Raw genomic sequence first — 12,969 nt, 5'->3', positions numbered from 1 at the left:
ACCACCTATCTCACGGTTGTGAGACGTGGTTGTGGCTGAAATTTTACCGCGATTTCGCTGGAAGCGGGTGCAATTTTTCAGATTATCACCCGCTCCCGGCGACATCCTGCGGTTGTCCTTATGAAAAATTTTAATTTTATATATAAATCCCGTGTCACGATGTTTGTCACCACTAAACTCCGAAACTACTTAACCGATCTTGATGAAATTTTGTATACTGTGTGTAATTTGGTCCAACTTAAAGGATAGGATACTTTTTATCTCATTTCATGACCTTAATATTTTTTCATTGAAAATTAAATGTTTTTCTTTGTATACTCCATAATTTTCTAACAGGTGGCGGTGTAAGTTAGTTTTTTGAACGAAATTTCATGTTATCTAGGTTGGGTAAGCAGCCAATATATGACACCAATTTTAGTATAATATAAATTCAATGTATTATCTCTGGTATTATAACTGAGCCACATCAACGCGTGGCCGGGTCTGCTAGTAAAAAATATATTTTTCAGTACTATAAGCGACACGATCCTCAAAGCGCAGACGAGCAAGAGATGATGGAGAATCTCTTCAATGTTTTATGCTCAAGTTTACTATTAACAGTAAATAAAGAGAGATTTCTGCGTGGCGAAGGACTTCAACTCATGAATTTAATGCTCAGAGAGAAAAAAATGTCGAGGAACGGATCGCTAAAGGTAGTTTTAGATTTATGTGACAAGAGTTTTATTCATTCTTATAATAATAAATTAATAGCCAACGGCTAATTAATAAGCATATGAATAAAGAAAAATAATAATTTTAGGTTCTCAGTTACGCGATGAATGGTCTGGACGGAAAAGACAATTGTAACAAATTCGTTGACATTTTGGGACTGAGAACCATTTTTCCCCTCTTCATGAAAACGCCAACGAAAAATAGAAAAAAACTGTTGCCAGTTGAACAACACGAAGGTACTTATGTTTAAATTAACTTGAAGAAGTTCTAATAGCAATAAATTAAATTCCGGTGATACCTGAAATTCTACATCGAACCTCGATAAGTCACAATTTCGATATATCAAACATGTCGTCTCTTTACAGATCTATAGTTTTTTATATTTTTCAGAGTATGTTGTTTGGATTATTGCGAGTATGTTGAAAAATTGTAAAGGCACTCAAAGGCAACGATTGCTTAGTAAATTTACGGAAAATGATTTCGAGAAAGTCGACAGACTCATGGAACTTCATTTTAAGTATCTCGAGAAGGTGGAAGAAATCGAAAAAGAAGCACAGGTTAGTGCTATTATTTTGTAACTCTTTTTTTTTTTACTAAAAATTATTTTTTTTCGAGTAAAAGGACTACTTATTTGATTTGCAATTGTTATATTCTTAAATTTGTCTTGATTATTAAAGTTTGATTTTTTCAAATCATAAATCCCTTGAGATTTATTTTGACAGGGCGTCTACCGTACCTGAAAAAAATGGAAAACCTGGAATTTTAATATATTTTAAAAAACTGAAAATGGCAGAGAATGGTTTTTAAAGTCAGGGAATTTTTTCGAAGCTTGCTTTTTTTTAATTGCAATATAACATTGAATAAAACTGATTCTTCTTTTTGTAAATGTAGCTTTATATTACTGTATTTAACTTTTTTTTTTTTGAAAATTCATATTTTCAGTTTGAAATTAATTAATTTAATCTGAATGGGAAGGGTCGGGAAATGACCGGGAATTTACTTCTGATCGGAGAAAAATTTAAGATTTCATTATTTTAATCATTTTCATATGATAATAATAAGTCGCAGATTTTTTAGATTATCTCAATTTAGTCTAATTAAATCATAATTAATTATTCAATTTTTATTATTTTGAATTCTAAGAAAAACCGTTTGTAATTTTTTTATCTGAGATTTTTTTTCGCTGAAGTTTGATACCCGAATTGATATTTCAAACATACAGAAACAATCATTTTCTCATCTTTTTTTCTACAAAAAATGGATTTATTACATTTTATTAGCTTTTTCCTCATTTATCCTAAATTCGAACAGGGGATTTCATAAAATAGTTATCGTTTTAATTTTAGAATAGGGAGTTTCCGTACAGAAATATAATTTTACTTGGAACAGGGAAATTTTTGCCATCGAACGAGAATTTTAAATATTTTTAATTGAAAATTCATCTCTGGTTTTGAATGTAACTACTTTGTTGGAAATTATTTTTTTTTAACTAAAAATTTAACTCTTTCAGTAGAAAATTTAACTCTTTTTCTAAAACTTAGTTTTTTTGTTTGTTTATTGAGAACTAGATTTCTAGCAGAAAATTTAACCATACTGTTTTTGGTTGAAAATGTATTTTTTTTAAAATGAAAATTCAACAATTTGGTTCAAAATTGATACTTTTTATTCAGAAGTTAAACTAGTTGTTTGAAATTGTATGTACTTTGTGAAAAATTCGTATTTTTGTAGAAAATTAATCTTTATGGTTGAAAATTTCTCTTTGTTGTATAAAAGTTGAAAATCCATAATTTTAGTTGAAATTCCACTTGTTTGGTCGATAATTAATTCCTGCAAGTGAAAATTTGAGTGTGCATTTTTGGATGAAAATTTATCTTTTTTATTTGAAAATACAACTGTTTCATTGAAAATCCACATATTTGGTTTAAAAAAAAAACATTTTTGTTGTAAAAAATTATCCTTTCCTTTGAAAATTAATTTCCTTTTTTTAATTATTTTTTTCGGTTCAAAATTCAAGTATTTCAGTTAAGTATTGATAATTGTAGTTCAAAATTCATCTGTTAGGGTCAAAATAAAATTATTTTACTGAAATATGAGCTATTTGATTGAAATTTGTTTTTTTTTCTTTGGTTGAACATTAAATTTTTGACTAAAAAATTAATTATTCAGTTTTTGGATGAAAAATTATCTTTTTTGTTGAAACTTAATTTTTTTGGTAAAAATTAATCTTCTTGGTTGAAAATTCCAGTTAAAGATTTAAACTTGTCGTTGACATTCATCACTTTGTTTGAAAATGCAACTATTTTTTTTTAAGTTAATTTTTTTTAAGTTAGCTGTTTTGTGGAAAGTAATTTTTTTAACTGAAAATTTAACGTATTGTTATTGTATATTTCACAGTTTTAGTTGAAAATTCATCTTTTTTTGTTTAACATTCATTTTTTTAACTTAAAGTTTAACTATTTAAGTTTGTGTTAACAATTTATCTTTTTTAGTAAAAATTAATGTTTTCTTTTGTTGAAAATTGTACTATTTCAGGGCAAGACTTATTGTTTTCGTCGAAAACTAATCTTTTGGTTTTAAAATTCAACCATTCCATTTGAAGATTCATCATTTTATTTAAAAATCTACCAGTTTGATTGAAAATTAATTCCGGCCACTGAAAATTTTAGTGTCCATTTTTGGTTGAAAATTAATCTTTTCTTGTTCAAGATTCAACAATTTGGATGGAAATTTTTCTTCCTTATTTCAAAATCCAACTATTTCATTGGAAATCCACATATTTAGTTAAAAATCAATTTTTTGGGTAGAAAATGATCTTTAAGCAAGTTAATCTTCTTGTTTAAAAATTCACCTTTCAGGGTCGAAATACAATTATTAGTTAAAAGTTGTACTCTTTTTTTAAATATTGATATTTTTCTGTTGAAAATTCATAATTTCAATTAAAAATTCATTTCATTGTTGAAATATGACCTATTTTATTGAAGACTTCTTTTTTTATGAAAAAGAATTTTGTTTTCGAAAATTTAACTATTTTGTTGAATTTTTGTTGTTGTAAATTATTGCTGATTTAAACTGAAAATGTAAATATTAATTATCATTTCTTGTAGATTTTATTTAACAATAAAATTAATTTTTGATTTATAAATTTACTGTATATTACACATATGGTCAAATAATCGAGAAATTTACTCTGACTAAGAAAATAGCGAAAAAGTCGATTTTTTTAAACTTCAAAGTCAGTTAGCGAGGGTAAAAAAATATTTTAACGGAATGATCACTATGAAGATATAAATCGGCTTGCTTGGAACCATTTTGATCGATAGTTTAAATCTCAAACAAAAACTTTTGATGTTCAAATTTGAAGAAGTGCTTCAAAAGAATATCATATTTTTAATTGACCGAAAAAATTAAAAAACTTGGCCGTAAAAAAAACCGGGAAATTACCGTCAATTTGAAATCGTCCTCCGAATCAGCACCCTGATTTTACATAATGGAAGTTACTTAACCCTCAAACGGTACACTGGTGCAAATTCGCACCCGAACTTTATTCATTTTATTGGCATTTACGCTAACACAGCTGCAGCGGATTATCCCCATATATATTAAATATGTGTGATATATGCTAGTTGTTTATTATATGTTTAACATATTAAATAATTAAAATTAACATTGCAAACAAACCAATTCGCACCAGTGTACCTTTTACATGTGCTGGGTTGGAGTGTACCGTTTGAGGGTTAAAAATGTTATCTTATAATTATTTTTCCGAACGTCTTTATCACTATTTTTTTCTTCTAATTTACTTACAGGAGGAATCTGACGAAGAAGAATCGTATTTAAAGAGGCTCGATAACGGGTTATTTATCTTGCAAGGAGTAGATTACATTCTTGTAGAAGCCTGCGCTGGATGTCCTCCAACTGTGAAACAAAGAGTGACAAGAATTTTATCACAAAGACGAGCTTCTCTAAAAACAATAAGACACATAATGAGAGGTAATTCACATTATTTTGAATTTTAACTATTTATTTATAAAAGGCAAATTACACTTGTCATTAATAAAAATTGAAGTACTTCTCAACGCTGATCAAGAATCTGCCCTCCATTTTTTATTTTTATTTGTTTTATTTTTTATACTATTTTTTAGGGATTAACACTATAATTTTTGCGCATGCTTGATGTCATTTTCGTTGAATTTTTAAATTCAGTTTGAAAATATCACCTTTTTTTTACAATAACTGCAACGGTTCTTGAAGTAATCTAAAAAATACGGAAAAAAAAATGCGGAAAAAATGAAATGTGATCTATTTCAGTTAATATATAGTTTTTATAGAGATTTTTTTTGAGACAGGGAAAAGCCAGGAAATTTATAATGCGTAATTCGAAAACAATTTAAAAGCGTTTGAAATTGCAAATTTTGGATAAAATTTTTTTTTCTTGATCAAATGTAAGTATGAGTTATTTAATTATTTAAAAAATTGAAATGTGCTTGAAGTATCAAAAAGTGAAAAATAATTGATTTGTTAAGATCATTTTAAATCCTTTCAAAATTTAAGAATTTCCAGAGTTCAATGTTACAAATTAAACTGTTTCAATTCAAAAGACTTTAGTAGTAAGGAAATGTTAATAATTTGAAACTCAATTGTTGAAAATAGAAAGCCTTGAATCGTTAATATTTCAAAGAGCTTTTTAACTTTGAACGCTACGATTTTAATTGTTCTATTTAAAAAATGATTGGTTTTTGAGTAAAATTGTTAAATTTTGATTTATAAATAACAACTGAACACTTATTATTTGTTGAACGATTCGAGTAATTTTTAGAGATATTTGGGGGTTTTGAAAAGATAAAAAATTAATTTAAAACTTGATATGGTTTCAAATAATTTAAACGAATTATGTGGTGCGACAAAATCCGGCTATTCGTTACGAAATTTTAGTGCAAATAGCCAATGCATAATTTGAAATAAAATGTAGATTTGTGCAGTTTTTGAACAAAAGATTTATAAGCTACTTAAGAATTCTCAAATGCTTCAAAAGAATAAAAGCATTTTCTGAAGATTGCTAGGAGAATTGAAAATTAATTTTATTTTTAAAATTATTTAATATTCGAAGCATTTTAAAAAAACATTTAGAAGTTATGCCAAACTTTTGATAATAATTTTTAATTTGTTAAGATTTAAAATTACAAATTTTTAAATTTTAAAATTGTTTAAGGATTTTAAAGTCTCAATGTATTTTAATACATTTTCCAGGATTTCAGGAAATATCATCATAAAATTTTACGGATTTTTATAATATTTTCGAGGATTTAGATAAAATGTATTCATGAAAAGTGAGGTATTTTTTAGGGTTTTTAACATTTGAAGAGATTTGAAATTAACTTAAATTTTTTTAATTCACTTAAATTTCTCTAAATTTACTCTATTCTACTTAATTCAATGTTTTTTTTTTCATTAAAATGTTTTTAATTTAATTGATCCTGAGGATCAATTGATAAAATGATGAAAGGATTTGAAATATCTGAACGCATTTTTTAAAATTCTTCAGAATTTTCAAATGCTTTAAAAAATGTCAAAAGGAGTTTAAAGGATTTTAAATAATTTAGGAAATTTTCAAATATTCCTTGAAATTTTGTTATTTCTATTCAATAGTTTGAAAGGTTTATAAGCTTTTCTAATTTTTTAAAAGGATTCAAAAGAATAAAAACATTTTCTTAAGATTACTTAATTTTTTTTAAATACAAATTTTAAATTGTTAAGGGATTTTAAAACTGTCAATGTATTTTAATACATTTTTCACCATTTCAAGAAATATCATCATAGAATTTTACGGGTTTTTATCATATTTTTGAGGATTTAGAAAAAATGTATTCATGAGAAGTGAGGTATTTTGTAGGGTTTTTAAGATTTCAAGAGATTGGGAATTCTCTTGAATTTTATGAATTTTTTTAATTCACTTAAATTTCTCTAAATTTACTCTATTCTACTTAATTCAATGTTTTTTTTCAATTAATATTTTTTAAACTTATTTGATCCTGGGGATCAATTGATAAAATGATCAAAGGATTTGTAATATTTTAACTACTTTTTTTTTTTAATTTCTTGGAATTTTCAATTTAGGTTATTTTAAAAGATTTGAAAAAAATTTTTTATTGATTTCAGTAATTTAATAGGATTTCAAAGGATTTAAAATAATTCAGGGTATTGTAGGAGATTCTCAAGCATTTTCAAGGGCTCTAACAACTTGCGAGGGCTTTCAAAAGATATCAAAGGATTCGATATATTTTAGGAAATTTTCAAAGGTTTTAATTCAAGATTTTAAAGAATTGATAAGCTTTTTAGAATTTTGAAAGGCTGAAGCCTAAGAATAAAAACATTTGCTTAAGATTACTAGGAAAATTGAAACTGAATTTTATTTTGAAAAAATATTTGAAATTTGAAGCATTTAAAAAATATATTTTAAAGTTATGCAAAACTTTTAATATTAAATTAAAATTTTAAAAATTAAAAAATTTTTAATTGTTAGGGAATTTTAAAACTCTCAATGTATTTAAATACATTTTCCAGCATTTCAGGAAATAGCATAATAGAATTTTATGGGTTTTTATCATATTTTCGAGGATTTAAAAAAAATGTATTCATGAGAAGTGAGGTATTTTTTAGGGTTTTTAAGATTTGAAGAGATTTGGAATTCTCTTGAATTTTTTTACTTTACTTAAATTTCTCTAAATTTACTCTATTCTACTTAATTCAATGGTTTTTTTTTTCATTAAATTTTTTTTTAAATTTAATTGATCCTGAGGATCAGTTGATAAAATGTTCAAAGAATTTGAAATATTTTAACACATTTTTTTCAAATTTCTAGGAAATTTTCATTTTTATTGATTTGAATAATTCAATGGGATTTAAAAGGATTTAAAGTCAGTGTGGCTGTTTTAATCGAAGAAATAAATTCCCGGGGTTTTCCCGGTTCGCAAACTTTTTTCACGGTCAATGAAATTAAAAAAATGAAACAGTAAACTAAAAAAAAATTTCAATTTGACGTAATAAAAACTGAGCTGTAAATGAAAACACTCGAAGTGGAACTGTTAAATTTTAAACTTTTAAAATTGAAATTTAAAAGTTTTTATTAAAAAATTTTTTTATTCAAATGCTCAATAATTTACGCGTATAAACTTGAAGGTACTAACATTTTTCGATATAAAAAATATGAATCTACGTTATCATTTTCAATGCTCCAAATTAAAAAATTAATCAATCAATTTTTAAATTTTCAAAATTATATAATTTTAAGGAATTTTAAGCTAGAAACATCAAATATTGAAAAATTGAAAAAAAATGTTACTGAACACTTTTTAAATTAGAAATTCAATTATTTTCATTTTATATAGTTTAAACATCATTGGAAAGCTTCAAAATTTCATTTCAAAATCATGAGAAATCTAGAAGTTGTTTTAAATTAAAATTTTTTTTTGAAATTTTTTCAGAACTTCAAATTATCTGTCAAAATGAATTGAATTGTTTCTACAATTTTAAGAAAATCCTGCAAATTTCAGAAAATTTCTGTACAATTTGGAACTATGAATAACGATTGAACATTTATAAAAAATAACTTTTCATTTTGAAAAATTATTTGAAAAGAATATTTTAAAAAATTTTCAAAGATTTAAAAAAAAATTTTCAAAAAAGATTCTAGAAGATTTTGAGAAAACTTTCTAAAATTTGCATGATAATTTTTTATCTTTTTAAAACTCCTAAATATCTCTTAAAATTACTCTAATTTTTTCTACAAATATTCATTTGTAAATTATACATCAAAATTTTAAAATTTCACTCACAAATTAAGCATTTTTCAAATAAAACAATTAAAATTGTAACGTTCAAAGTTTAAAGGCTCTTCGAAATTTTAACGATTCCAGGTTTTCTGTGTCAAACAATTCAGTCAAAGATTCTTTCCTTTTAAATATTTGGTTTCAATTTACTTGTCTTAAATCAAAATTCAAATATTGCTAAATATTCAATGACTAATTTTTTTATATTTTTATTAAAAATTTCAAATTGAATAGGTTAAAAATGGAATATTTTAGGCTAAAACAATATTTTTAAATTAATAAAATCCTTTAATTAAGAATAGATTGTTATGAAGTTATTTTTAAGTTAAAAGTAGTATATGAACTCTCAGTCACATGTTCACATTGGTTTAATGACTAAGACTTTCAAATTGAAACCGTTTAAGTTGTAATGTTAAAATTTGAACATTTATAAATTTTGAACTGGTTTAAAATCTTTTTGTCAAATCGTTTTTGTTCATTTTTTAATACTTAAATTACAGATAAATTGAAAAAATGTATTTATTTATTAAATAAAAATGTTTTTTGTCCAAAATTGTCAACATCAAAGGCTTTTATTTTTTATTTGTTCAAGTCTTTAGGAAAGAATTTAAAAATTCTTTAATTTATAAATTTAATCTTAGAAATAAAAATTTTAAATGGAAAGTTTTAAAAGTAAAAAAATTTTGATTTAGGCATTGTAAGCGAAATAATAGCATAATTGAGAAACATAAAAATTCAACTAATTATTTTAAAACTGTTGAAATCGAACGGGGACAGATTTTTCTTCTACAATTTTGTAAAATTCCGGGTAAAAAAAATTCGCTGTCATTTCCCGGTCCAGCGGCCATCCTGTAAAATACTTGAGGTTATTGTACAAGATTTCTGGCTTTTTCAAGAACTTTTACAAGTTGCAAGGAAATTTTGTGCTTATTTCAGTAGTTTGAAAGGTTTATAAGCTTTTTAAAAATTTTAAAAGGTTTCAAAAGAATAAAAATGTTTTCTGAAGATTGCTAGGTAAATTGAAAAGGAATTTATTTTTCAAAAAATATTTGAAACTCGAAGCAAAAAAAAAGTATTCAGAATTTATGCAAAACTTTTGATAATAATTTTAAATTTGAAAAAATTTGAAACAAAATGTACATTTTTTAAAACTTTGAAATAAAATCTTGAAGCTTTCTAAGGATATCTAAACTATTTAAAATTAAAATAACTCAACTTCTAATGTAAAAATTGTTCAGTTAAAAAAAATGTATCATCTAAGTTTGAATGTTTCTAGATTAAAATTGATTAAAATACTATAATTTAAAAAAATGAATGAATTAATTGATTTTTTAATTCAGAGAATTGAAAATGAGAACATGGATTTATACTTTTAGAAATGAATCCGAATCTTTGAACTCTACAATTCGTAATAGTTAGAAATTCTAATTTTTAAGTTTAAGTGCATTTAATTTTGAATTGTTTAATTGAAAAGTGTTAGTATTTTCCATTGTATAGGCGTAAGTTATTGAGAATTTAAATACCAAACTTTAAGATTAAAAAACTTTTAAACTTCAATTTTAAAAGTTTAAAATTTAAGAGTTCCATCTTGAGTCCATTAATTCGCAATTCCTTTTTCATTAATTTCAATTGAGAAATAATTAGTTTTAAAATTGGAATTTTTTAGTTTAATTGACCTAAAAATTTTTACGAACCGGAAAATGACCGGAATTTTTTTTCTTCGGTTAAAACGGCCACTCTCTTTTACCACGAGCTAGGCCCCTATTTGTTTCTTTGTTTTCTTTAAATTGGCAATTATAAAGTTTTGGAAATTCGACACTTTTTGATTCTTTTTAAGAAAAAGGAAACAAATGAATGATGTATTTTCGAAATATCGTAATTAAATTTAAAACTTTCAGACATTAAATATGGCAATCAAATCTTTTAAAAATTATTAGATTTAAATTACTGTCAATGGCGTTTTTTGGGACGCTCAACTGAAGTCAGATTTTCAAAATTCTAAATAGCTCATAGAATATCATGAAACCTAAAACACGTGTTTTACGTATGCTCCGCCATATTGGCTCAGCCATTTTGAATTTTAACCCAACAAAATTTAGGGTATTCAGAAAAATTCAATTTTGGGTGGATCGTTGAAATCGTTGAAGTTATTGTAAAAAAGGGGTGATGTTTAAAATGTAAATTGAAAAACACATGCCCAAAAAATTATCGCTTTGAGTCATAAAAAAATATTTAAATAATCAATCAAAAATATCCATTAAGCTACATCTGATGATAAAAAATAGAGGGCAGATTTTTGTTTTAACGTAAAAAAAAATACTTCGGAAATGATATATCGCATTTTAATTGACGAATAAAATTTGTGTGCAGAATATGCGGGAAATTTGGGAGACGCAGCAGATCCGGAACTCAAAGAAGCAGAACAGCAACATATTCTGCAATTGATTGATAAATTTTAAATCAGTCAAAGAATGTAAAGATTATTGAAGAAGTACCACGTTTTTAAGGTATTTACTTAGGCAAAGACGATCAACTTTTTACGAATGTACAAACATAAGTTTAATAAATTAAGAGTAAATTGACGAATAACTGAATAAATGGAGACGATTTTTCCATTAAAATAATCCGAACACGAAATAACGTTTACGAAAGTTGAATATTTCGGAGATTTGTTTTAATTTTAAGTTTCAAGGTGACGCCAATGAAGGAAATCGTTAATCTGAATGTTTAATTTGCAAATAAAGTTTTCAGAAAGCGATTATAGATTTTGCGTTATGTAGGTCAGTAAAACTGGGATAAAATTTAAATTTTATTCCTTGGGGAGAAGCCGGAAACGAAATTTAAATATAATACAAAGTCTTACTAGATTTAATTTTTATTTTTAGTATCTATTTAACTATCAATGATAACCAAAATTTTGAAAGAATCCAATATGACGTCTGATAAAATAGAAAAATTATTTTCCCATTTTTCCCAGTCTTTGAAATATTTCAGGGTATTTATAAAGATTCCGAGATTTTTTAAACTGATTTAAATAATTTGAAAGAATTGTAAGATTTTAGGGTATTTTAAAAAATTCTAAGGCATTTTCAGGAGCTTATAATTTGAAGTATTTTAGGGAATTTTAAAAGATTTCAAGGATTTAAAAATTAATTTGATTAATTTGAAATGATTTTCAAGCTTTTAAAATATTTTAGGATAAAGAATTTTCATCAATTTTTGAAGATATGGAGCGATTCTACAAAACGTATGAGGTTTTAAAATATTTAAAAAGATTTCACGTTATTTTATAGGATTTCCGATGATTTCAAAGATTTTAAGGGGTTTTAAAACTCAATGTATTTTAATACATTTTCCAGGATTTCAGGAAATATCATCATAGAATTTCACGGGATTTTATAAGATTTTAGTGGAATTAAAAAAATTATTCATACGAATTGAGGTATTTTGTAGGGTTTTATTAAAGATTTAAAGAGATTTGGGATTCTCTTGAATTTTATAAATACACTTGAATTTTTTTGATCAACTTGAATTTCTCTAAATTTATTTTATTCTGCTTAAGGCAATGATATTTCTTTAATTTAAAATTTTTTAAATTTAATTGATCCTGAGGATAAATTGATAAAATGATCAAGGGATTTGTAATATCTTAACGAATTTTTTCAAATTCTTCGGATTTTTCAAATGGTTTAAAGGATTTCAAAAGGGGTTAATTTAGGTTATTTTAAAGATTACAAAGAAATTTTTTATTAATTTCAGTCATTTAATGGGATTTAAAAGGACTTTAAATACTTGAGGGTATTGTAAACAATTCTCAAGCTTTTTCAAACATTTTTAAAATTTTCAAGGGCATTCAAAAGATATCAAAGGATTTGATATATTTTAGGAAATTTTCAAAGATTCCTTGAATTTTTTTATGTATATTCCATAGTTTGAAAGAGTTATAAGCTTTTTAAACATTTTTAAAGGTTTCAAAAGAATAAAAACATTTTCTTAAGATTTTCTAGGATAATTAAAAAGGAATTTGATTTTGAATTTTTTTGAAATTCCAAGCATTTAAAAATTTTTTTAGAAGCTATGCAAAACTTTGAATAATACTTTTTAATTTATTAAAATAAAATTTTAAAAATTTAAATTTTCAAAGAATTTTAAAACTCGCAATGTATTTTAATACATTTTCCAGCATTTCAGGAAATATCATCATAGAATTTTACGGGTTTTTATCATATTTCCGAAGATTTAGAACAAATTTATTCATGAGAAATGATGTATTTTGTAGCGTTTTTAAAATTGGAAGAGATTTGGAATTATCGTGAATTTTATTAATTGTTTTAATTCACTTAAATTTCTCGAAAATGTACTCTATTCTACTTAATTCAATGGTTTTTTTTATTAAATTTTTTTATTTAATTGATCCTGAGGATCAATTGAT

General features: G+C 24.6%; 1 protein-coding gene across 1 annotated transcript in view; it reads left to right on the top strand.

Annotated features, from left to right (window-relative positions):
- The window catches only part of LOC117174305 (beta-catenin-like protein 1), a 35,022-nt gene extending 23,727 nt beyond the window's left edge, over positions 1–11,295 (top strand). Inside the window, exons 5-9 of the mRNA XM_033363293.1 lie at positions 510–692; positions 800–947; positions 1,102–1,268; positions 4,518–4,701; positions 10,908–11,295. Of these exons, the coding sequence (XP_033219184.1) occupies positions 510–692; positions 800–947; positions 1,102–1,268; positions 4,518–4,701; positions 10,908–10,996 (771 nt within the window). The 3' untranslated portion in view covers positions 10,997–11,295. The remainder of the gene's footprint in view (positions 1–509; positions 693–799; positions 948–1,101; positions 1,269–4,517; positions 4,702–10,907) is intronic.
- Positions 11,296–12,969: the final 1,674 nt, after the last annotated feature.

The sequence above is a fragment of the Belonocnema kinseyi genome, chromosome 1 (assembly GCF_010883055.1).
Source record: "Belonocnema kinseyi isolate 2016_QV_RU_SX_M_011 chromosome 1, B_treatae_v1, whole genome shotgun sequence".
NCBI lineage: Eukaryota > Metazoa > Arthropoda > Insecta > Hymenoptera > Cynipidae > Belonocnema > Belonocnema kinseyi.
Note: the sequence above shows the minus strand (reverse complement) of the source record. Positions and strands in the feature narration are given on the sequence as shown.